This window comes from Mustelus asterias, chromosome 8, assembly GCF_964213995.1.
Source record: "Mustelus asterias chromosome 8, sMusAst1.hap1.1, whole genome shotgun sequence".
Lineage (NCBI taxonomy): Eukaryota > Metazoa > Chordata > Chondrichthyes > Carcharhiniformes > Triakidae > Mustelus > Mustelus asterias.
Window position 1 is genome coordinate 5,373,347 of NC_135808.1, and position 27,359 is coordinate 5,400,705.

General features: G+C 45.6%; 1 protein-coding gene across 1 annotated transcript; it reads left to right on the forward strand.

Annotated features, from left to right (window-relative positions):
• Window positions 1–1,485: 1,485 nt before the first annotated feature.
• LOC144496794 (zinc-binding protein A33-like) lies at window positions 1,486–17,031 on the forward strand. Its single transcript, XM_078217340.1, has 6 exons — window positions 1,486–1,896; window positions 1,986–2,081; window positions 2,175–2,408; window positions 3,020–3,042; window positions 4,567–4,682; window positions 16,484–17,031. Exons 1-6 carry the CDS (start codon window positions 1,486–1,488, stop codon window positions 17,029–17,031), a joined length of 1,428 nt encoding a protein of 475 aa, XP_078073466.1.
• The last annotated feature ends 10,328 nt before the right edge of the window (window positions 17,032–27,359 follow it).

Below are 27,359 nucleotides of genomic sequence, written 5' to 3' on the forward strand. Positions count from 1 at the left end.
CACCAGGTTAAAGTCCAACAGGTTTATTTTGTAGCAAATACCATTAGCTTTCGGAGCGCTGCTCCTTCGTCAGATGGAGTGGAAATGTGCTCTCAAACAGGGCACAGAGACACAAAATCAAGTTACAGAATACTGATTAGAATGCGAATCCCAACAGCCAACCAGATCTTAAAGATACAGACAATGTGGGTGGAGGGAGCATTAAGCACAGGTTAAAGAGATGTGTATTGTCTCCAGACAGGACAGCCCGCAAGTCCAGGAGGCAAGGTGTGGGGGTTACTGATAATGTGACATAAATCCAACATTAATGCTTGATGCTCCCTCCACCCACATTGTCTGTATCTTTAAGATCTGGTTGGCTGTAGGGATTCACATTCTAATCAGTATTCTGTAACTTGATTTTGTGTCTCTGTGCCCTGTTTGAGAGCACATTCCCACTCCATCTGACGAAGGAGCAGCGCTCCGAAAGCTGTTGGACTTTAACCTGGTGTTGTTAACACTCTTACTGTAAACAGCGGGAGGCAGTGATGTAGAGGTATTGTCCCTAGACTAGCAATCCAGAGACCCAGGGTAATGCTCTGGGGACCCGGCGAATCCCACCACGGCAGATGGTAAAATTTGAATTCAATTTTTAAAAACTGGACTTAAAATTCTTAATGATGGCCATGAAATAATTGTCGATTGTAGTAAAAACCTATCTGCTTCACTAAGGTCCTTCAAAGAAGGAAACCTGCCGTCCTGACCTAATGTGACCAACATGTGACTCCAGATCCACAGCAATGTGGTTGACTTTACATTACCTTCGAGGATGGTAATGCTTGCCCAGCCAGCGGCCCCCACATCCCATGAATGAATAAATAAATAATTGAACCCAGACTCTGACACATGTATATAGTTTTAAGAAACGAAATGTAATGTTTTGTAAATAAGCACTGTGTTGTACTGTAAAAATGATTCTTTTTTGCACTGTCTATGACTTTTGGATCTGTCATTTTGCAATGTTTTATTGGAGAGTTTTGTTTTGTGAATAAAGTATATTTTTGAAATAAAAAATAATAATAATTGAACCCAGACAGGGAGCGAGTTTTGTTTCGGGGAATTTAGAAAGAGATAGTGTTTTAGCACTGCAATGAAGTTACTGTGAAAGTGGGGATGGGTTTGATCGAGATTCCATTGCAGTTTCCTCCAGTCTAAACTCACTGCTGATTATGAACCCTCTGGTGAAACTCTGCCACGTCGAGAGATTCGAAAGCCGATCACCAGGGCAATACCCTGGATCATTGATTACTTGTCCAGCAACAATACCACTAACGCCCCTGCCTGCCCATTATTTCCCTTCATTATTCTTTAGGTTGCTCCAGTTTATTTCTTCAGTGCGAAAATCCCGAGAGTGTAACCTCGTGGATAATGGGGAATTTACTGAACTGAGGATGTGCGGCAGTAACATCGAAACTGAAAGGAGTTTGAACTCAGCAGAGTGTGAACATGGCTACCAGCCAACATGCAGAGAGTTGGGCCGAGGTGGCAATTTGTCCGATTTGTCTCGATTTCTTCACCGACCCGGTCATGCTGGAGTGTGGACACAATTTCTGCCGCTCCTGTATCACCCAGTGTTGGGAAAAGAAGGAGATAAACTCCTGCCCGGAATGTAGAGAGGAGTTTCCGGAAAGAAACTTCAGGATAAATCGGGCCTTAGCGAATCTGGCCGAGAAAGCTCGACAATTGAAGATGAATCTGAAAGAGAAGGAGGGAAAACTTCACTGTGAGAAACATCAGGAAGAACTGAAGCTGTTTTGTGAGACTGACAGGAAATTGATGTGTCTGATTTGCAGAGATTCGCGGGAACACAGAGATCACCGCTTCCTGCCCATTAAAGAAGCTGTTGAAAAATACAAGGTAAAGGGGACACATTTTATTAATGGATTATTTGACTGCAATGTGACGTACCAATGCATTCATTCCGTATTGTTTTCTCCCAATCCCAGAATCGGGTGAAAACTTCCTTCGATTCTCTCACAGAGAAGAAATCGGCGGTTCTCGAAACGAATCAGAAACAGAAATGGAATATTTCTCAAGTTAAGGTAAGATCTCCCTGTGCTGGTTTTCTGGGATCTCGGTTAGTTTTGTTCACTTTATCGCGGGACATTAATTATGTTTCACATTTCATTGGGCAGGAACAGTCGAGCAGTCTGCAGAGCCACATCACATCCGAGTTCACTAAAATGCGCCAGATTCTCACTGAGAAAGAGCAGCGTTTACTCAGAGATCTCAGGGAAGAAGAGGAGAGGATTCTGGAACCAATGGAGAGAAAGCTTCGAGAGATTCAGGAGAATTTAAATTCTATTGAGGAGAAACTCTCAAAGTTACAGAAACAGATGGAGCAAAAAGACGAGCTGATATTTCTGAAGGTGAGGGAATATATTGCGGCTCAGTTCAGGGAAACTTCACACAGTCACTAAATAACTGATAATGACTGAGAAATTAATATAGAATTTACTAAAAAATAGTTACAGAACTGAGCAGAATTTGATGTCCCTTCCTGAACGGTTTTCCTGTTGTCTCTGAACGAACATTGTCTGTAGTTTCTCAGGATCTTCATCCTTGCTTTGTAATTATTTGCTTGTTTCCCAAGTTTAATTTTTAGTTTTCTCCTGGAACTCCCATTGCAATCCAGTTCCAGTTCCATATTGTGAATATGTGGATGTCTGAGTCATTGGGCGAGAATTTACGGCCGCGCTTGCTCCAAGGATGGATTATCCCACTCGAGGTCAACAGACCTTTACATGGTCCGTGTCCCGTCCTCTACGATTCCCGTGGCGGGCGGGATAGTGAAATTCCAGCCAATAATTGTGTCTGATGCTTAGTTCCAGTTTATTTCACGCCCCACAATCGTTCTTCCAAAATGCATCATTTTACACTTCCGTGTGAAATCTCATCTGCTCTGAGTCTGCTCATTTCATCTAACTGCTCCTGAAATCTGTTACTGTCACCCTCACTGTTCCTGATTCATTTCTTTCAGGAGCCAGTTTGTCGGAAGAGAAGGTAGGACATGTTCTTAACTGAAACTCTGCAGTTTGGTAAATAAAATCAGTCAAATGTTATTATGGTTTATGGTTGTTGGCACAACATTAAATAGTCCTTCATCGGGCCACGAAAATACGGCGTACAGTTCACGGACGAGAGTTTTATAATAACCGCCCTTTATTGCAGTGAATTGACATAACTGCTCTCTAATATTGTAATAAATAACTGGGTGAAGTGTAAATAATACAACCTGGTTCCCAGGCCGGAAGTGATCACTTACCTGATGTTGGCTGTTAGTGTCTGTGACCTTCCCACTGACCCTGAGAGAGCCACACGATCCATGTTTCCAAGGAGTGGCCACAGTAAGAAGTTTAACAACACCAGGTTAAAGTCCAACAGGTTTATTTGGTAGCAAAAGCCACACAAGCTTTCGGAGCTGCAAGCCCCTTCTTCAGGTGAGTGGGAATTCTGTTCACAAACAGAGCATATAAAGACACAAACTCAATTTACATGAATAATGGTTGGAATGCGAATACTTACAACTAATCAAGTCTTTAAGAAACAAAACAATGTGAGTGGAGAGAGCATCAAGACAGGCTAAAAAGATGTGTATTGTCTCCAGACAAGACAGCCAGTGAAACTCTGTGGGGGTTACAAATAGTGTGACATGAACCCAATATCCCGGTTGAGGCCGTCCGCGTGTGCGCGGAACTTGGCTATCAGTTTCTGCTCAGCGACTCTGCGCCGTCGTGTGTTGGTCCAAGGAGTGGGTCATCCAATGTCCCTGCATGGAGCCTGACCAACCCGAGAAAGTCTCACGTTAAAGGAGAAACGGATTCTAATTTTATACTAAATATAAACTGGCTCTGTGTCCTTAACAACCACAACAGCAAACACATTTTATTTATATTGCGCCTTTAATCTAATATCAGATCTTAAGGATTTTCACAGGAGCGTTATAAAGTAAATTTACACAGAGCCAAATAAGGAAATATTAATCCGGATGCTGGAGGTGGATTTCAGAGAGCGATTGAAAGGAGGAAAGAGAAGTAGAGAGATAGAGAGGATCAGGGAGGGAATTCCAGGACCTCGGCAGCTGAAGGTCCAGCTCCCAATGGGGGAGTGACTGAAATCAGAGTTGTTCAAGGTGCCGGAAGTAGAGGAGAGCAGGATTCTGGGAGAGTTGTGGGGTCCAGGAGTTGCAGAATTGGATATTCAGCTTTGGGATGTTTTCAGCCTTTGTCTTTGTTCTACAAACTTTGTTTATAATACAGCAAGTGGACAGGCTGAATGTTAATCACTTCCTGCAGATATCCCGGTAACTAATCTGTGATCAGGTATTGAACCTTATTCAGGACATGGGTGTTTCCATTGTTTGTCCTTGAATTTCGAAGTTATCCATTTCTCAGTTAGAAAAACGAGATAAACATTTCACTTTGTTTTTGTTTCTCTCCATCATCAAAAATGCTGAAAACTTGACCATTTAAGTAAGTTCTAAAATCTTCTAACAAAGACAAATTTTTAGCTTTTTTTTCTTTACAGGATTAGTGAGAAGAATCGCACCCACTCAATATCTGATGCTGCCCTGTCTATCGGGAAGTACAAAGGTCCTTTACAGTACACAGCGTGGAGAGAAATGATCAACTCCATTAACCCCGGTAAATCTCATAATTTTCCTGATTATAATTCGAGTTGTGAAGAAATGAAACTGGCTCCATGTTCCCAGATTAAAAACTCATTTCTGGAATCACGTCCTCCTCATACTTTACTTTCTGAATGTTCCTCTGGGTATGTGTCTGAAGCCATCAGCCCTGTGTGTCAAAGTAGTGAAGGGATCTGTATAACCAGACTAATAGAGCACGAATTTCGGGGTGTGAAATATAATTGCTCTTGGCGACAGGATTTGTCCCGTCTGTCAATCTGGGTAACATTTTTCATAATCGTTTACCAGAAAGACATCCAAGCATTAGAGAGCAAGTGCTAAACGACAGATAATCTGTTCGCTGGCATTGGACACTTTACTCGAGAGGAGGAGCTGAAGAAAGTGCGAGTCTGCGCTGGATAAGGAAAGGTGTGTGGTGACCATATTGAAGTGTTCAAGGTTCAGAATAAAAGGGAGAATATTAACATCCACAGATTTAACACAGTCACAGTCTAGATCAAAGTAGGTACAGCTTTAATTCTAAAATAGGGAGGGTGACAGGGCAGTTTGGATTGAGTGAGGTTGACTTTTTGAGTGACTCCATTGAGGGAGTGAACCAGTGAGTTCGCTCTATGAATTTGATTCGAGACCCAATCCATTCTGAGGGCTGATCTTCAGAACAATATCACTGTCCAGTTTCCCACTGGTTTACAGAGTGGGAAGATACTCTGTGGATCCCGAGGAGGGGACAGGAGACAATTAATCATCCTCTGGTGAATGGGGTGGGGGTGAAATGAATATACAATGGTGGTGAGAGAGAAAAGGGAGTGGCGAGTAGCAGTAAGAAAAATAACTCACCTCCTGGTCTCAAATAAATCATTGAAAAATAGGGAAAAAATGGATCCTGAACTTAAAAGTTGCCTTCAATCCTGCAGTGTGACCCAAAACATGAATATTTTTAGGAACAGTCACTACTGTTAGGTAAGAAATGAGAAACCAATCCCCAAACAGCAAGATCCCAGTAACAGTATTGTGATAATGATGAAGTTTTCTGTTTTATTGATGTTGTTTGCGGTATAAATCTTGGGCTAGTCCTTTGGTGCAGGCACTCAGTGTTTCTTCTGGTGAATATGACGTACATTGTGGGTCATGTTGGGGGCTTGTACACCACTCCCACTATTGGCTTATTTCCCCTACTATTCATCATCTCCAAACAAACCAATTCTACATCTTAATTTCACAGAATTTCACAGTAACTTCATTGCAGTGTTAATGTAAGTATACTTGTGACTACTAAATAAACTTTAACTTTAATTTTGTGAACCAACGTCATCTCCAGCTATTGCACCATCCTTGGTAAACAGTGCTACCCCCTCTACCTTTACCTAGCTTTCTATTCTTCCTGGATGGCATTTATCTTGAATGTTATCCTTTCCTCCTGCAGTCAGGTATCTGTAATGTTATCAGATCATATTTATTTACTTCAATGTGTGTTATCAACTTGTTTACTTTGTTATGAATGCTGTGTACATACAAATACAGAGCTTTTATTTTTATCTTTTTGTTATCTTTCTACCCTCTCATCTTGACTGTTGGTGTATTCTTAGGTTTTATCTCTCTGTCAATTCCTGTTATTCTATGATCCTCATTTCCCATACTATTACAATGCTTTCCTGCCATGAATCTACCTCTGGATTTGTCACATCTACTCAACGTTGATCTCTCACCCTCCATGTTTACTTCGAAACCCTCTTTAATTTCTTAGTTACACGATTGGCAAGAACACTCATCCCAGCAGAGTTCAGGCATAGAGCTCCTCTCTTAAACATTGGAGATGCATTTGCCACTTTCCAATCTGCAGAAACGATTCCAGAGTCTGTAGAATTTTGACAAATGTCCAGCAGTGCATCTACCTTCTTTACAGTCACCTTTTTCAGCATCTGAGATAGAGATCACCAAATCTGAGAGAATTTATCTACTTTAAATCCCATTCATTCATTACAAATATATTTAAAAGCAAGACAAGGCTAAGAATATCTTGCAATTCGTCTTAACACCACTCCCTTGAGCCTCCATTATTTATGGGAGGTTTTTGATGGTGATCATTGAGATTTGGGCAGAATACTGAGAAAGTTTGTGGGTTCTGCCTTGATTATGTCTGTCATTTAACATCGGGGCGGCATGGTGACACAGTGGGTGGTTAGCATTGTTGCCTCACAGTGCCAAGGACATGGGTTCAATTCTGGCCTCACTGTATGGAGGTTGCACATTCTCCCCGTGTCTGCGTGGGTTTCCTCCGGTTTCCTCCCACAGTCCAAAGATGTGTGGGTTGATTGGCCATGCTAAATTGACCGAGTGTCAGGGGATACGCAGGGTAAATAATGTGGGATTGTGGGAATAGGGCCTGGGTGGGATCGTGGTTGGTGCAGAATTGATGGGCTGAATGGCCTCCTTCTGCACTGTTGGGATTCTATGATTCTATGAAGTTTGGCCACAGTTTTCCTGTTAATTCATGCTTACCCCATGTTAATTATTTAAGGTAGAGTATAAGATATGTAATATTGATTTTTATTTTGTTGACTCTTGAATAGTAAAATTATTCTTCACTTCACCACTTAATCCCGGGGAGTCCGACGCTATCCCAATGGACACTGGTTGTTACGCAGGGTACACCCAGAATGGGATTTCAGTCCATCATAGGGCACACACTCACACACAAACTAAGGGCAATTTGGCATGGCCAATCCACCTGACCTGCACATATTTGAACTGTGGGAGAAAATTAGAGCACCCAGCAAAACCCAAACAGACGCAGGCAGAATGTGCAAACTCCATACAGGCAGACACCCAAGGCCAGAATTGAACCTGGGTCCCTGAAGCTGTGAGGCAGCAATGCTAACCACTGTGACACCATGCTGCCCCTAAAATCATTCTGTTTCTTTCAATTTATGGAAACTTATGGCTTTACATTCTTAATGAGTAACTACGATTTCTAGTTTCGTCTACAAACAAAAAAAATAGATTGTTCCTACTCAAACATAACCCAATATGGAGGATTCACCCAAGATCGTAACAAATTTGTGGTCTGGCTGCCATCGTACCAAGAGAAACTGCAGAACTCTATGGTAGAGAGCGATCTGGCTATCCTGGTACACAAATCAGAAAAGGTTAGTCTGCATGTACATCAAGTCTTTAGGAATATAAAGAGCACGTTGGTGTTTATTGCAAGGAGAATCAAGTATAAAAATATGAAATTGTTCCTGTAGGGGTATAGGGTCTTAGTGAGGCTGCATCTGGATTAGTCTGTACTATTTTGGTCTTCTTACATAAGATCATGAAATCATTAAACATTGCAACAGACGTAGGTCGTTCTGCCCATCAAGTCTCCTTTGCCATTCAATGAGATCGTGACTGATCTGATGTGATAATCCTCAACTCCACTTTCCCACCTTATTTCCATAACCCTGATTCACTTACTGATTAGAAATCTGTCTATCTCAGACTTGAACATATAGGTTGGGACTTTTTTCCCTGGAGCGTAAGAGGATGAGGGATGACCTTATAGAGGTTTATAAAATCATGAGGGGCATAGATAAGGTGAATAGTCAAGGTCTTTTCCCCAGGGTAGGGGAGTCCAAAACTAGATGGCAAAAATTTAAGCTGAGAGGGGAAAGATTTAAAAGGGACCTGAGAGGCAACTTTTTCGCATAGAGGGTGGTGCATATATGGAATGAACTGCCAGAGGATGTGATAGAGGCAGGTACAATTAAAGCATTTAAAATAAATTTGGACAGGTACATGGATGGGAAAGGTTGAGAGGGATATGGGCTGAATGCAGGCAAATAGGACTAGTTGCATTTAGGAAACCTGGTCGGCACAGACTAGCTGGACCAAAGAGCCTGTTTCTGTCCTTACTGACCCCTTACTGTGAGAATGCACCCTCTGGTTCTAGACTCTCCCACAAGAGGAAACAACCCTCACAGCATCTATGCTGTCAAGCCCCCTATAGCCTATATGTCCCAATAAGGTCACCTCTCATTCTTCTAAACTCCAATGAGTACAGGCTCAGACTATTAGCTTCACCTCATAAGAAAATCCCTCCAAACCTGAAGTCAATCAAGCGTAGCTTCTCTGGTCTAACTTCAATGTCAGTATATCTTTTCTTAGATAAGGAGATCAAAACTGTTCACAGCATTCCAGGTGTGATTTCAGTAGTGCCTTGTAAAGTTCTAGAAAGACTTCGCTATTTTTATACTTCATTCCCTTTGAAATGAATGCCAACATTCCATTTGTCTTCCCTATGACCTGATGAATTTACATGCTAGTTTCCTGTGATTTAAACACAAGGACCCCCAAATCCCTCTGTGCTGCAGTTTTCTGCAGTCTTTGTCCATAAGAATAATATTCAGCTCCTTTATTATTTCTAAAAAGGTGCATAATTACACATTTTCCTACATTATATTCTGTCTGCTAAGTTTTTGCCCACTCACCTAATCTGTCTATATCCCTCTGCAGACCCTTTGTGTCATCCTCGCCACTTGCCTTCCCATTATTTTTGTGTCATCGACAAAGTTGGAAATAGTACATTCACTTCCCTCATCCAAATCATTAACACGTAAAAGAAGAAATGACCATTAAATTAGAAGCAGTCCAGAGACTGATTAGGATGAAGGGGTTATCTTATGATGAATAGTTGAGCAGGTTGAGCCAACAACCATTGAAGTTTAGGAGAATGAGAGGTGGTCTTATTGAAACATATAAGACACTGAGTGGACTTGACAGGATTGATGCTGAGTGGATGTTTCCCTTGTAAAGGAGTCAAATACAATGGACAGTTTGAAAAATTAGCGATTTCCCATTTAATACAGAGATTAGGAGATTTTGTTTTCTATCAGAGGGTGATTTGTGTTAGAATTCTCTGCCCCAGTGTTCCACAGGACCAGGCTGAGGAGAAGGCAGTTTGTTTGTTCACTACATTTATTTATTTATTTTAAGTTAAATTTGTGTAAAAAAATCGGAGGTTTTTTTCAAACCAGGAAGTGGGCCCAGCAGGAGTCTGGGAAGGTTTTGGAGGGTTTAAAAGTAGGCCACACTTTTGAGCGGGCAGCGTCGTTAGCGGGCAGCAGAGTGCGCAGGAGGCAGAGTGAAAGCTGTAGGGCTTTGGCTCACAGGGCTTAGGCAGAAAGGGCGAGCAGGGGTGAGTTAATTCATTTTTTGCTGTTTCTACCTGGTACTGGCAAGGTATCTAGAGAGGATGGGTGTGAAGGCAGTGCAATGTTCCTCTTGCACTATGTTCGAGGTGAGGGACGACGTCAGTGTCCCTGCTGATTATACCTGTGAGAAGTGCATCCATCTGCAGCTCCTCCAAAACCGTGTAAGGGAACTGGAGCTGGAGTTGGAGGAACTTAGGATCATTAGGGATGCAGAGATGGCCATAGACAGAAGCTTCAGGGATACAGTTACTCCGCGGAATGAAAATAGATGGGTGACGGTGAGAGGGGCTGGGAAGAAGCAGTCGGTGCAGGGATCCCCTGTGGTCGTTCCCCTTAGCAATAAGTATTCCGCTTTGGATACGGTTGAGGGGGACGACATACCAGTGGTGAGCCGCAGTGAGAGGATCTCCGGCACTGAGTCCGTCCCTGTGGCTCAGGAGGGTAAGGAGGAGAGCGGGAGGGCAATAGTTATTGGGGACTCGTTAGTTAGAGGGATAGATAGGAGGTTCTGTGGCAGCAAAAGAGACTCGAGGATGGTTTGTTGCCTACCGGATGCCAGGGTCCGTGACGTCTCGGACCGTGTTTTCCGGATTCTTAAGTGGGAGGGGAAACAGTCACAAGTCGTGGTACACATTGGTACCAACAACATAGGTAGGAGAAGGGACGGGGATTTAAAACAGGAATTTCGGGAGCTGGGCTGGAAGCTGAGAGCAAAGACAAAACATGTGGTCATCTCTGGTACGCTACCGGTGCCACGTGATAGCGAGTTGAGGAACAGGGAGAGAGTGCACTTAAACATGTGGTTGCAGGGATGGTGCAGGAGGGAGGGTTTCAGATACGTGGATAATTGGAACACGTTCTGGGTAAGGTGGGACCTCTACAAACAGGACGGGGTGCACCTGAACCAGAGGGGCACCAATATCCTGGGAGGGAAATTTGCTACGGCTCTTCAGGGGGATTTAAACTAATTTGTCAGGGGAGTGGGAAAAGGAGTTGTAGTCCGGAAGTCAGTGTTGAGGGTGGTGAGGTATTGGGGAAGGTATCAAGGTCAAGGGTGGGTACCGGTAGACAGGAAGGTGGGTTGAAGTGTGCCTACTTCAAAGCAAGGAGCATCCGGAACAAGGTGGATGAACTTGGGGCGTGGATTGCTACTTGGGACTACGATGTTGTGGCCATTACGGAGACGTGGGTAGAATAAGGACAGGAATGGTTGTTGGACGTTCCGGGGTATAGATGTTTCAGTAAGTGTAGGGAAGCTGGTAAAGGAGTAGCATTGTTAATCAAGGATAGTTTAACGGCTGCGGAAAAGCACTTTGAGGGGGATATGCACACTGAGGTAATATGGGCTGCAGTTAGAAACAGGAAAGGAGCAGTCACGTTGTTAGGAGTTTACTATAGGCCCCCAAATAGTAATAGAGATGTGGAGGAAGAAATTGCTAAGCAGATTATGGATACGTGTGGGGGTCACAGGGTAGTTGTCATGGGGGACTTTAACTTTCCAAATATTGATTGGAACCTTTGTAGGTCGAATAGTTTGGATGGGGCACTTTTTGTGCAGTGTGTGCAGGAGGGTTTCCTGACACAATATGTGGATAGGCCGACAAGGGGTGAGGCCACATTGTATTTGGTACTGGGAAATGAACCGGGCCAAGTGTTAGATTTGGTTGTGGGAGAGAACTTTGGAGATAGTGACCACAATTCGGTGTCTTTTGTTATTGCAATGGAGAGGGATAGGGCCGGACGGCAGGGCAAGGCTTACAATTGGGGGAGAGGTAATTATGATGCGATTAGGCAAGAATTAGGGGGCATAAGATGGGAACAGAAACTGTCAGGGGAAGGCACTGATGAAAAGTGGAACTTTTTCAAGGAACAAATACTGGGTGTCCTTGATAGGTATGTCCCTGTCAGGCAGGGAGGAAATGGCTGAGTGAGGGAACCGTGGTTCACAAAAGAGGTGGAATGTCTTGTGAAAAGGAAGAGGGAAGCTTATGTAGGGATGAGGAAACAAGGTTCGGATGGCTCGATTGAGGGTTACAAGTTAGCAAGGAATGAGCTGAAAAAGGGGCTGAGGAGAGCTAGGAGGGGACATGAGAAGTCCTTGGCGGGTCGGATCAAGGAAAACCCCAAGGCTTTTTACTCTTATGTGAGGAATAAAAGAATGACCAGGGTGAGGTTAGGGCCGGTCAAGGACAGTGGTGGGAACTTGTGTATGGAATCAGTAGAGATAGGCGAGGTGATGAATGAATACTTTTCTTCAGTGTTCACCAAGGAGAGGGGCCATGTTTTTGAGGAAGAGAAGGTGTTACAGGCTAATAGGCTGGAGGAAATAGATGTTCGGAGGGAGGATGTATTGGCAGTTTTGAATAAACTGAAGGTCGATAAGTCCCCTGGGCCTGATGAAATGTATCCTAGGATTCTTTGGGAGGCGAGGGATGAGATTGCAGAGCCTTTGGCTTTGATCTTTGGGTCCTCGCTGTCCACGGGGATGGTGCCGGAGGACTGGAGAGTGGCAAATGTTGTTCCTCTGTTTAAGAAAGGGAATAGAAATGACCCTGGTAATTATAGACCGGTTAGTCTGACTTCGGTGGTTGGTAAATTGATGGAAAAGGTCCTTAGGGATGGGATTTACGACCATTTAGAAAGATGCGGATTAATCCGGGATAGTCAGCACAGATTTCTGAAGGGCAAATCGTGCCTCACAAATTTGATAGAATGTTTTGAGGAGGTAACTAGGTGTGTTGATGAAGGTAGGGCGGTTGATGTCATATACATGGATTTTAGTAAGGCGTTTGATAAGGTCCCCCATGGTCGGCTTATGATGAAAGTAAGGAGGTGTGGGATAGAGGGAAAGTTGGCCGATTGGATAGGTAACTGGCTATCTGATCGAAGACCGAGGGTGGTGGTGGATGGAAAATTTTCGGACTGGAGGCAGGTTGCTAGCGGAGTGCCGCAGGGATCGGTGCTTGGTCCCCTGCTCTTTGTGATTTTTATTAATGACTTAGAGGAGGGGGCTGAAGGGTGGATCAGTAAATTTGCTGATGACACCAAGATTGGTGGAGGAGTGGATGAGGTGGAGGGCTGTTGTAGGCTGCAAAGAGACATAGATAGGATGCAGAGCTGGGCTGAAAAATGGCAAATGGAGTTTAACCCTGATAAATGTGAGGTGATTCATTTTGGTAGGACAAATTTAAATGTGGATTACAGGGTCAAAGGTAGGGTTCTGAAGACTGTGGAGGAACAGAGAGATCTTGGGGTCCATATCCACAGATCTCTAAAGGTTGCCACTCAAGTGGATAGAGCTGTGAAGAAGGCATATAGTGTGTTAGCTTTTATTAACAGGGGGTTGGAGTTTAAGAGCCGTGGGGTTATGCTGCAACTGTACAGGACCTTGGTGAGACCACATTTGGAATATTGCGTGCAGTTCTGGTCACCTCACTATAAGAAGGATGTGGAAGCGCTGGAGAGAGTGCAGAGGAGATTTACCAGGATGCTGCCTGGTTTGGAGTGTCGGTCTTATGAGGAAAGGTTGAGGGAGCTGGGGCTGTTCTCTCTGGAGCGGAGGAGATTGAGGGGAGACTTAATAGAGGTTTATAAAATGATGAAGGGGATAGATCGAGTGAACGTTCAAAGACTATTTCCTCGGGTGGATGGAGCTATTACAAGGGGGCATAACTATAGGGTTCGTGGTGGGAGATATAGGAAGGATATCAGAGGTAGGTTCTTTACGCAGAGAGTGGTTGGGGTGTGGAATGGACTGCCTGCAGTGATAGTGGAGTCAGACACTTTAGGAACATTTAAGCGGTTATTGGATAGGCACATGGAGCACACCAGGATGGTAGGGAGTGGGATAGCTTGATCTTGGTTTCAGATGAAGGTCGGCACAACATCGTGGGCCGAAAGGCCTGTTCTGTGCTGTACTGTTCTATGTTCTATGTTCAGTGAGCCATGGAGGCTGGATCACTGAATATGTTCAATCAGATCAGTCATCATCTTATTGAATAGTGGAGCAGCCTGGAGGGGCCGAATGGCCTACTCTTGTTCCTAATTATTTTGTTCTTGGAATTGATATATTGTATGATATCATACAGACTCGGATTGTGTATAATCTGTAGTGACATCTACGTGATGCTTGACAGAGATATCACCTCCCACCCGCTCTCTCCACCTTTCTCTCCTCCAGCTCTGTTCCCTCTCTCTCTCTCTCCTTAACCTTGACTTTTCCCTTCTGCTCTTCGTTTCGCAGTCTTTCTTCCCTCTCTTAAATTCTCCCTCCCACCACCCTGCTATCTCTCTCCTTCCACTTCTTGTCACTTACGCTCTCCTCTACTCACATCTCTCCCTCTTTCCCTCCAACCTTCCTTCCTCCTATTTTCTCTCTCCTCTTTTCCCCACTCTCACCTTCCACTCTCCCTTTCTTTCTCCCTCTTTAATTGCCTCTCTCCTTCTTTGCTCAATATTTCCCACAATCTCTCGCTTCCCTTCACCACAATCACACAGTTTCATGGCTATACACTCATCTGTCCCTCCCATTCTGTATTCCTGTGCTCCAACCACTTTTCCTCTTGCCCCTTCTCACTCTCTCTTCCATCTACACATCTCTCTCTCCACTTCCTCTCCTTTCCCCTTCCCTCATCTGTCTCCTGTACCTCCTCTTCACCCTCCCCTCCTCTGACTCTCTCTCTCTTTTCCCTCTCCCCCACTTTCTCCCCTGCTGCTCCTGCTTTCGTTTCCACACCCTCTCCTCTCTCCCACTCTCTCTCTCTCACTCTTCTGTTCTCTCTCCCACACTCGTGCTCTCATTAACCATTCCCCTCTCTCTTTTTCCCACTTCTGTATTCACCCTCCTGCTCTCTCTCAAATGCACTCCCACTCTCTCTGCCACCCTGAACTCTCTACCCATCCAGCTCCTTCTCTCAAGCTTCCCACAGCTGCTCTCGAAATGCTGCCCTTTCTTTCTCACCCACTCTCCCAATCTCTGTCATCTGCTCTTTTGCTCATAATCTCGTTCAAATTGGGAGAATGTGACTAGTGGTGTCCCACAGTGAACTGTCTTGGGACCTCAGTTATTAACAATATTCATTAATGACTTAGATAATGACATAAAAATTCAAGTGTCCAAAGTTGCAGATGATGCATAATTGGACAGCATTGTAGACAGTGTTGAGGAGAGCATAAAATTATCATACGATATTGATAGATTGGGTGAATGGGCCAAGCTGTGGCAAACGGAATTTAATATAAGCAAGCATGAGGTTATCCAGTATGAATCAAAATGATAGATAAGGGTATCTTTCAGAAGGCACAAAGTTAAATTCAGTGGATGTCCAACAAGATTTGGGGGGTTCAGGTGCATCACTCCTTAAAATGTCACAAACAGGTGCAGAAAATAGTCAAGAAGGCCAACGGAATGCTGGCCTTCATATCTAAAGGGCTGGAGTACAGGAATGCAGATGTTACGCTGCAGCTGTACAAAACTCTAATTACCTTAGGCAGGATGTTTTGGCCCTGGAGGGAGTTCAACACATGTTTGCAATAATGATACCTGGACTTCAGGGGTTAGGTTATAAGGACAGATTAGACAATTTAGGCCTTTTTCACTCAAATTCAGAAGGTTGAGGGGTGATCTGATAGAGGTCTACAAAATATTTACAGGAAACGACAGGGCGGATGAGGATAAATTGATTCCAGTCATTGAATACTCCAGAACCAGGAGGCAGAATATAAAAATTAGGGCCAAGCTGTTCAGGAGAGATGTTAGAAAACATTTAGAGCAGGTGGAGGCTTGGAACTCTCTTCCTCAAACGGTGGTGGATGCTAGTTCAATTGTTAGTTTTAAGTCTGAGATAGACTTTTTTAATTGAGCATTGTGTTACATATGCGGGGCATCGCCCCTTTAAGAGGATGGGTCAGGTGACCCGGGGCAAGGGGTGACCTGCCCTGGGAATCCGCCCGACAACTGTTGAGGGCTGGAGTACGAATATAACAGTTCTACAATAAACCTTATTGTTCCTGTGGCTGGCCTGTAATGTGAGTTGCTTGGATCAAACCCCCCCACCCCCCGGTGGTCTCAGACTTAACACAAGGGTATCAAGGGATATGGGCCTAGGGCAAGTACATGGAGTTAGGCCACAGATCAGCCATAAGCTTATGGAATGGCAGAGCGGGCTTGAGGGGTTGAATGGCCTACTCCTGTTTCTATGTTGCACACTCTCAAACCTTCCCACTCTGATTTGCCCTCTCCCTCATCCCACTCTCACTCTACCTCTTTACATTCCTGCTCCCTCTACTCCCTCTCACTGCCGTCCTGTTTTCTTCTGTCCCAATTGCACCCTTCCACCTCTCTTCTTTCCCTCCCTATCACTCACACTCTACCTTTCTCTTTGAATCTCCTTTCTGCTCTCTTCGAACTCCTCTCCCCTTCCCCTGTCTAACCATGCACCTATCACTTTCTTGCTCTCTCTCTCTCTCTCTCCCTCTCTCCTACCTTTCATTCTCCCCACCCCCTCACAATCTCCTCTCCTCTCTCCCTCACTCCTCACACTCTCTCCCCTCCCCACTCTCTCTCTCTGAATCACTGACTGTGTTATTTTAACTTTTCCCCCAGCTCCAGCCTCTCTGACTCTGGATCCGAACACAGCGCATCCCCAGCTCATCCTGTCTGAGGACCGGACCAGTGTGAAACTTGGAAACAAATGGCAGCAGCTCCCTGACACCCCAGAGAGGTTTGATCCCGGTCTCTGTGTCCTGGGATCAGAGGGATTTATGTCAGGGAGACATTACTGGGAGGTGGAGGTTACGGAGAGGACAGGGTGGATTCTGGGAGTGGCCCGAGAGTCTGTGAACAGGAAAGAGAGATTCGCCCTGATACCTGAATCCGGACTCTGGATTGTGGGACTTGATCCCAGTGGTTATTTTGCCCTCACCTCCCCCTCTGAGACCCGCCTCATCCCGTGTGTGAAAGTGCGGAAGATCGGGGTTCTCCTGGACTATGAGGGTGGACAGCTGTCATTTTACAATGCAGGCAACATGGCCCATCTCCACACTTTCACCCGCACTTTCACTGAGAGAATCTTTCCCATCTTCAGTCCGGGATTGAATAACGATGGGAAAAACTCGGCCCCGCTAACAATCTGCGGGGTTAAAGATCACTAACAGATCCATCCCATAATTTCACACCGTCTCCCTGCCTCCTGCCAGCGGTAAACGGATGGATCCTGTTCATCCTCGTTGCATTCTGGGGTAGTGCCGGTTGATTGGAAAACGGCTAATGTTACGCCGCTGTTTAAAAAAGGAAGGAGACAAAAGGCGGGTAACTATAGGCCGGTCAGCTTAACGTCTGTAGTAGGGAAAATGCTGGAATCCATTATTAAAGAGGAGATAGCAGGGCATCTGGATAGAAATGGTTCGATCAATCAGACGCAGCATGGATTCATGAGGGGAAAGTCGTGCTTGACGAACATGTTGGATTTTTATGAAGATGTGACGAGGGCGGTTGATGGAGGAGAACCGGTGGATGCGGTGTTTTTGGATTTCCAAAAGGCGTTTGATAAGGTGCCCCATAAAAGGCTACTGAAGAAGATTAGGGCACACGGAGTTGGGGGTAGTGTGTTAAAGTGGATTGGGGACTGGCTATCCGACAGGAAGCAAAGAGTCGGAATAAATGGGTGTTTTTCCGGTTGGAGGAAGGTAACTAGTGGCGTGCCGCAGGGATCGGTACTCGGGCCGCAACTATTTACCATTTATATAGATGATCTGGAGGAGGGGACGGAGTGTAGGGTAACGAAGTTTGCAGACGACACAAAGATAAGTGGAAAAGTGAATCGTGTGGAGGACGGAGAAGATCTGCAGAGAGATTTGGACAGGCTGAGTGAGTGGGCGAGGATATGGCAAATGGAGTACAACGTTGAGAAATGCGAGGTTATACACTTTGGAGGAAATAATAACAAATGGGATTACTATCTCAATGGAAACAAATTAAAACATGCTACCGTGCAAAGGGACCTGGGGGTCCTTGTGCATGAGACGCAAAAGCCCAGTCTGCAGGTACAACAGGTGATCAAGAAGGCAAATGGGATGTTGGCCTATATTACGAAGGGGATAGAATATAAAAGCAGGGATGTCTTGATGCACCTGTACAGGGCATTGGTGAGGCCGCAGCTGGAATACTGTGTGCAGTATTGGTCCCCTTATATGAGGAAGGATATATTGGCATTGGAGGGAGTGCAGAGAAGGTTCACCAGGTTGATACCGGAGATGAGGGGTTTGGATTATGAGGAGAGGCTGAGGAGATTGGGTTTGTACTCGTTGGAGTTTAGAAGGATGAGGGGGGATCTTATGGAGACTTATAAGATAATGCGGGGGCTGGATAGGGTGGAGGCGGAGAGATTCTTTCCACTTAGTAAGGAAGTTAAAACTAGAGGACACAGCCTCAAAATAAAGGGGGGTCGGTTTAAGACAGAGTTGAGGAGGAACTTCTTCTCCCAGAGGGTGGTGAATCTCTGGAATTCTCTGCCCACTGAGGTGGTGGAGGCTACCTCGCTGAATATGTTTAAAGCGCGGATGGATGGATTCCTGATCGGTAAGGGTATTAAGGGTTATGGGGATCAGGCGGGTAAGTGGTACTGATCCACGTCAGATCAGCCATGATCTTATTGAATGGCGGGGCAGGCTCGAGGGGCTAGATGGCCTACTCCTGCTCCTATTTCTTATGTTCTTATGTTCTTATATTGTGGTTATTATATAGAATTATAATTTACATTGGGGGCTCCACTACATTTGTAAAATGATTCTTCAAACAAAACAATCTGAGAATCACTGGAATAGAAACAGTTTTTCTCAAAGATTCCACAGTTCATCATTAAATCCAAGAAGCAGAAACTCAACATGTTGAGCTGAATTGTTTCCCACTGGTCGGTGTGGCATGTTGTTTGCTAGTAGCGGGTTTCTCTGGTCCCGCCGCTGTCAATGAGAATTCCCATTGACTTCACCCCATGCCAGCGGAAAACCCGTGAGCTGCGTTGCGCTCTTGGCTGGACCAGAGAATCCCGCCGGCGTGAAGGGCCCAATGATAAGGGTTCCCACGCACCCCAGATATTCTCTCTTCCACCTTCTTCCGTCCGGAAAAAAATACAAAAGTCTGAGGTCACGTACCAACCGACTCAAGAACAGCTTCTTCCCTGTTGCTGTCAGATTTTTGAATGGACCTACCTTGCATTAAGTTGATCTTTCTCTACACCCTAGCTCTGACTGTAACACTACATTCTGCACACTCTCGTTTCCTTGTCTGTGAACGGTGTGCTCTGTCTGTATAGCGCGCTAGAAACAATACCTTTTACTGTTTGCTAATACATGTGACAATAATAAATCAAATTAAATAATCCCGCCAACCTTGTTTGCGTCTGTCACTGACTGAGGAAAGTGGTGTCCCGGGGAATGGAGAAGCGGATTGGTCGGCGCACTTGTCACACAGACAAAGGGCGGCGGGGCTGAGGAAGGTGATTGGTTGTCTCTCCTGTCACCCTGAGCGAGGATTACCGGTTTCCGGGGAGTTTGAAAGCGGATTGGTCAAAGTGCCTGTCAGTCAGAGTGCGGGAGGCGGGTTTCTGGAGAGCCGGGAAACATTGGTCGAAAACCCTGTGACGCATTGGGATTCCGGGGCGGAGCCTCGGGAGTGATCTTGGACCCAGCGGAAGTGAGGTTGCTCTGGGCAGTTGTGTCGGCAGTTGGAGCCGGTGGGAGCGAGTGACGGGGCAGCCGCCTGATTTTAATCCTCGTGTTGGAGATATCATTGGAAATTTTTGATTCTTGTTGTTATCATTCATTCGCTAGAAGCGTCATGGCGACGGATTTAGTGAGTGAGCTGGAGAGTCGCTTCTTCCCCGAAAAGCTGCTGAGCAACGAGGACTGGGGTAAGGAGAAGAGAGGAGGGGGAGGGGGAGAGGAGGGGGAGGGGGAGAGGAGGGGGAGGGGGGAGAGGAGGGGGAGAGGAGGGGGAGGGGGAGGGGAGGGGGAGGGGGAGGGGAGGGGGAGGGGAGGGGGAGGGGAGGGGGGAGGGGAGGGGGAGGGGGAGGGGGGAGAGGAGGGGGAGGGGGGACGGGGAGGTGGGATGGGGAGATGGTGGGAGGAGGGGAAGGGAAGAGGAGCTGGAGGAGGGATTGGTGGGGTAGGAGGGGTTTGTGGGGTGAGGAGGGCATGAGTAATGGGGAGGGGGGAGTTACCAAAATGGGTGATGGGAAATAAGGTGCGGGGATGGGGTAAGTAGGAGGGAGCCACCAGAGGGATAAGGGAGGAGACGACGGGATCACGTACTCTGACCCAGTGAGTGAGCCCATGGTGCTGGATTGTTGGGACATGATGTACTCCAGATTGTACCATTCTAATGTGTCATCCATTTCACGTTGAGATAGGGAAGTACATTCCTTCCGAGTGTTGGTTATTTGGAATGGGTGCAATATACAACATCAGCTTTTAAATTAACAAACCATAGCCATGTCGTCAACTGTTTGTGCCCTGAAATCTGGAATGTTCTAACGGTAGCTTGTCCAAACCAGGTGTTAGGGTTCCAAGTCTCTGTCATCGTTCCCCGTCTAACTCAGTTATTGTAACCCTCAATGACCCTCTCCCTTATCTCCGTGTCTAGTTTCCCCTTAAATACATCGACACTAGTCACTTAAACCACTCCCTGTGATAGCGAGTTCCACATTCTCACCACTCTCTGGGGAAAGTGGTTGCTTCTGAATTCCTATGTAATTTATTGGTCCATCTATGATGAGCAGCACAATATCTATGGCCCTTGTAGATCAATTATTGTAGGCCTGAGACCTACAATCACTTTTGTCCAGTTTTAGATTTTTCCATTTAATTTTGGCTTTGCTGCTGATTTTATGCATCTGTATATATTTTTAGAGGGACAATGTTTCAACTTCCTACACATTTACTATTAATATTCTGTTGGTAGTGAGTCACACCTGTATTCGGGGGAAATGCCTCGTTGCTTCAGTCTTTATAATTCTCCTTGCCCTACGCAAACTGACCTGCAGCAGCATGGGTCACTCCAGGACCAAGACATGAAACACTTTCCATAGAAACATGTTATTTGATTAACATTTATATCCTGTACTTCCAGTGATAACTCAAAAACTTATTTTTCAGGGTAATTGAAGGGGAAAGAGTCACTCAATTCATGGGGATTCCTTGAGTGAGGAAAGAAAAATGTTTGTCAGTTCAATTGGTGGGCAATATTGTCAGGAAAAGCACTGATACACATCCACGTACCAGAATGTGACCCAGTTCATGGACTGTAGAATGAGCTTTAACCAGTGATACAGCCTGAAGAAACGTTGCACCAGTCACAATGGGGAGAAGCTCTACATGTGTTCTCTGTATGAAAAAAAAATCTACTCATCATCCATCCTGGAGAGAAACAAAGACCCCCATTATGCTGAGAAACCATGGAAATGTGGGGACTGTGGATCTGGATTGGTTTGAACATTCCAGCTAGAAACTCATTACATCAATGCTGAGGAAAGACTACATCTGATCCATGTGTGGAAAATAAAATATTCATTCATTGAGCCTAGGGTACACCAATGAGTTCCTAAAGAAAGAGTACGTTCAGGTGCATATCCTGCAGGAAGAGATTCAGCGAGGCATTCAACTATATTGCATACCAGTGACACTGGGTATGGACACCCACAGTGCTGTTCAGCAAGGAATTCCAAGATTTTGACCCAGTGACAGTGAAGGAACAATGATATGTTTCCAAGTCAGGATGGTGAATGGCTTGGAGGGGAAGCTCCAGGTGGTGGTGTTCCCATTTTCAAATCTGACATTGATCTCACACATTGAGATCCCTCAATGGGTGGAGCGTCTTTTGGATGCGGGAAGTTCAAGGTTAACATGAGAAGCCAACTGAAGGGACATGAATAGACTTTTGTATCTTTTTCCCGAAGGAAGAAGGTGGAAGAGAGAATGTCCGTGGTGCGTGGGGTCCTTAATTATGCTGGCTGCTTTGCCGAGGCAGCGGGAAGTGTAGACAGAGGCAATGGATGGGAGGCTGGTTTGCGTGATGGATTGGGCTACATTCACGACCTTTTGTAGTTCCTTGGGGTTTTGGGCAGAGCAGGAGCCATACCAAGCTGTGTTACAACCAGAAATAATGCTTTCTATGCTGCATCTGTTATGAGGTAACTGGATGTTGATCAGGCTCAGTTGTGTTCTCCTCTCTATGGTGAAGCCCACACAGCAGGAGGTTTGTTCTCAACTCATGGGTCTCATAACAATGAGATCCCAGCAAGGTGTGGAGCTGCAGTTCATTCTGTGCCATTAGCCATCAGTTGCAGATCCACAGCAGATGCCATTTCCCTGGCCCTGCACTCAACCCTGGAACCCCTAGATAACAAGGACACCTCCGTCAGACTTCTATTTATTGACTACAGCTCAGCCTTCAACACGATTATTCTCACGAAACTCGCCTCCAAACTCCGTGTCCTGGGCCTCGGAACCTCCCTCTGCGATTGGATCCTGAACTTCCTAACTCACAGACCACAATCAGTAAGGATAGGCAACAACACCACCTCCACGATCATCCTCAACACCGGTGCCCCACAAGACTGTGTTCTCAGCCCCGTACTATACTCCTTATACACCTATGACTGTGTGGCCAAATTCCCCTCCAATTCGATTTTCTAGTTTGCTCACGACACCACCATAGTGGGTCAGATCTCAAGCAATGACAAGACAGAGTACAGGAAAGAGATAGAGAATCTGGTGAACTGGTGCGGCAACAATAATCTCTCCCTCAATGTCAACAAAATGAAGGAGATAGTCATCGACTTCAGGAAGCGTAAAGGAGAACATGCCCCTGTCTACATCAATGCGGACAAAGTAGAAAGCGTCAAGAGCTTCAAGTTTTTAGGTGTCCAAATCACCAACAACCTGTCCTGGCCCCCCATACCAACACTATAGTTAAGAAAGCCCACCAACGCCTCTATTTTCTCAGAAGACTAAGGAAATTTGGTATGTCAGCTATGGCTTTTACAGATGCACCATGGAAAGCATTCTTTCTGGTTGTATCACAGCTTGGTGTGGCTCCTGCTCTGCCCAAGACCCCAAGGAACTACAAAAGGTCGTGAATGTAGCCCAATCCATCATGCAAACCAGCCTCCCATCCATTGACTCTGTCTAACTTCCTGCTGTCTCGGCAAAGCAGCCAGCATAATTAAGGTCCCCACGCACCCCGGACATTCTCTCTTCCACCTTCTTCCTTCGGGAAAAAGATACAAAAGTCTGAGGTCATGTACCAACCGACTCAAGAACAGCTTCTTCCCTGCTGCTGTCAGACTTTTGAATGGACTTACCTTGCATTAAGATCTTTCTCTACACCCGAGCTATGGCTGTAACTCTACATTCTGCATCTTTCATTTCCTTCTCTATGAACATTGTTTTGTCTGTATAACACGTAAGAAACAATACTTTTCACTTAATACATGTAACAATAATAAATCAAATCAGGGGCAGGGAGGGAGGTGGATGTCTTCAAGGGGCACCGCTGGTGGACGGCAGCCAACTTGCGACAAAACCTCCGTCCAGCTGGGTGCATGATCATTCCTGACAAGGCTAATGTGTTCAGTCTAAGATGACAAGGCAATGGTCGCTCTGTAAAGTCTCGGGGGCATTGAAGTCAAACATGATAGCATCAGAGGGAGGTTTCTCGCACATGGTTCTCATCACCCTGGTCAAAGAGCAATGTCTCCATGTACATTTATGTATGAACAGGAGGAACACCCATCTCTGATTCTCCAGGATGTCATTCCCCTCGAAGGAGCGTGGTGGGGATGTTATGTCTGAACGGAACCCAGGCAAAGGGCTTCACACTGGCCTGCAGGTTTTGAATTGGAGGGAAATTTGTAAAGGGTGTACTCACTAAATTTATTTCAATCCATTCACAGATGCGCTCTGATAGATGGTGGAAGCTGCAGACAACCCTGCCATGGTACTGGCTCTCATCGGATGAAGAGAAGGAGGGCCTGTCACAGATTGGCACAGTGTCAGGAGGATCAATGGCCTGAGCAGCAAGAGGCAGCAGAGCCTCAAAGATCAAGATACTGACAGACAATGGCAGTCGTTGGTCTGAACAAAGGAGCATCTCATGTCAGACAATCTTGGCAACTCCCAGGCGTCACTGGGTTTTGACGAACCTCGGAGATTATAGGGCTGGTTCCCAGGGACAGTGCCAGAAAACATGGCTGATGACACCAGTTCATGTCTGCAGAATGCTGCTGAGGGCAACCAGCATAATACACATCCCTCCAGCAGGTTCCAGATTGAGCAGTCAACAGGGCTGCTTAAGATGAGGTTCAGATGTTTGAGCCACTCAGGCAGGGCTCTCCATAGTCACCACAGAGAATGTCCCAGATCATCATTATCTGCTGCACCCTGCACAACCTTGTGCTACAGAGGGGGAAATGTATTTCCTGATGGAGCACGATGTCTCCTCTGATGAGGATGTTAAAGTGGGTGGATCTCCCAGGGGCCAGGATGTCACTGAGCCACATGCAGGGTCTATACCAAGGGAATGATGTGGCAGAGAGGCCCATGGCAGAGTAAGCTGCTGATGCATTTGTTGGTTTTTTTTTCAATCCTTTGCCGGCTGGACGGCCTCAGGATATTTTGCACTTATTTACTAACATTATTTTCCTCTCATGTGCCTTGACTTATGAGAGCAGAATTAAATTTCACTAGTTATAGTCTTCTGTGCTGTGAATTTGATCCTTTGCATGTGCCAAACTATGTTAAAATGCAAAGTCCTGATGCTAAATGCATGCATTAGGACCTGCACAGCTTCCCCCACAACCTCAGACACCTGTCAGTAGAATGGTGATATAACCTATGCATTCACAAAGTCAGTTCAGCAGCTTGGAAACAATATCAAATCTAAACTTCACCGGGGATACACACCTGTCACCCTGGCACCTGCTCCCAATGCGGAACTGAACTGGCAGAGAGCTCTTTCTGGCAGAACCAGATACATGGGCCCACAGCGAGGGGCAACATGAGAACAACATTTCGCCCTTGGAGGTCACTGCTTCATGTAGATTGATGAGAGTTGTGCATGTTCCTCCCCCTGATTGTCAATCATACATCATAAACCCTTCGTGCAAATGTGTTTGTAATCCACTCACTGAGTCCCTCACCAGCACTGTGCCTTGCTGAGGTGCACCACTCCGCACCTGCCAATCGCAGAGCCCCTTACAATTCTCAGTCCTAGATGGCCTTAGCTTAAGTGTGAGACTGATCAGCCATTCTGCCTCCCCCAGCAACGATACTTCTTTCCTGCCTGGGCCCTACATTGGCCTGTTATTGCTGCTGATACTTCACATCAACAGCCAATCAGTTCTCAGCACAGTCCAGCACTCAGGCCCACTCTACTCTCTCAGCCCTCGTGCACTTCAACCTCGTTCCTTCAATGATATACATAGAAATGTGATTGCAAAACCTTCCTGTGAGGTGTTCTGCCACCCTTGAAACATAAATGTGCAAGGCACACAAATCTTGTGAGGTTTGAAAAAGGCTTAGAATCAAGGAGCAGGTCATTCGAGTCCTTCGAGCATGCTCCACCATTCAATTTGATCATGGCTGGTCCTCCTCTCGACATCATGCTCCCTCCTCCTCCTCCCCTTATCGTGTGATGCCTTTAGAGTCTAGAAATCTATCAATTTCCTTAAATAGATTCAGTGATTTGGCCTTCACGCTTCTGTGGTAAAGAATTCCACAGGTTCACCAGGCTCTGAGTGAAGATGTTTCTCCTCATCTCAGTCCTAAATGGCCTTTCTCATATCCTGAGACTGAACTCCTGTGACATATCCCCAGCCAGAGGAAACAACATCCCTGCATCCAGTCTGCCCAGCCCTGTCAAAATTTTATATATTTCAATGAGATCCCCTTTCAACCTTCTTGCCTCCAGTGAACACAGGTCGAGTCATTCACTCGCTCCTCACATGAAAATCCTGCCATCCCAGGAATCAGTGAACATTTGCTGCATTTCCTCCACAGCAAGTATGTCATTACTTAGGTAAAGAGAATGAGACTGTGCACAACACTCCAGGTGTGGTCTCACCAAGGCCCTGTACAGCTGCAGTAAGACATCCTTGCTTCTGCACTCGAGCCCCCTGCCAGTGAAGGCCAACATACCATTTGCCTTCCTAACTACTTGCTGCAGCTGCATGCTTGCTTTCAATGACTGGTGTACACCCAGGTCCCTTTGTGGATCATTTCCCAGTATATCACCATTTAAATAATACTCTGCCGTTTGTTTTTTCTACCAAAGTGGATAACATCCAGCATATCCACATTATTTTCGATCTGCCATCTATTTCTGAACTCACTTAACTTGTCTCAATCACCATGAAGCCTCTTAACATCTTCCTCACCACTCACGTTCCCACCAAGTTTCATGTCGTCAGCAAACTTGGAAATATTAAATTGGAAATCAAAACAGAAAACGCTGGAAAATCTCAGCAGGTCTGGTAGCATCTGTTGAGGGAAACAGTTAAATTTTAAGTGATCCTTCCACAAAACATCTACAGAAATATTACAGTCAGTTGCCTCTTCCAAATCATTGATATCATAGAAATCATAGAAACCCTACAGTGCAGAAGGAGGCCATTCGGCCCATCGAGTCTGCACCGACCACAATCCCACCCAGGCCCTACCCCCACATATTTTACCCATTAATCCCTCTAACCTACGCATCCCAGACTCTAAGGGGCAATTTTTTTAACCTGGCCAATTAACCTAACCCACACATCTTTGGACTGTGGGAGGAAACCGGAGCACCCGGAGGAAACCCACGCAGACACGAGGAGAATGTGCAAACTCCACACAGACAGTGACCCGAGCCGGGAATCGAACCCGGGACCCTGGAGCTCTGAAGCAGCAGTGCTAACCACTGTGCTACCGTGAATAGCTGGGGCCCAAGCACTGATCCCTGCGGGACTCAGCCAGTCACTGCCTGGAACTGCAATAAACTCCCACTTATTTCAACTGTTTCAGTCTGCTAACCCACGCCAACATATTACTCCCTATCCATATGTTTTAATTTTGCACTCTAGCCTCTCTTGTGGGACTTCATCAGAAGCTTTCTGAGAATCCCAATACACCACTTCACTGGTTCCGCCTCCTCTATTCAGATGGTTGTGTCTACAGAAAAGTCCATATGTTTGTCAAACATGGTTTCCCTTTCATAAATCCATGTTGACTTTATCTAATCCTGTTGATATTTTCTAAGTATCCTGTTACCACGTTGTTTATAATAGACTCCAGCATTTTCCCTGCTACTTCTCTACAGTTCACATCAGACAGAAGCTCTTGAGAGGGAAAGGAAGTGTAATATCGGTTCTATCTGCTGGATAGCAAAGAACAAAATATTTGCATTCTAATCATTTCTTTCTCTACGCACCGGCGTCCCTGAGCCAGTTTGA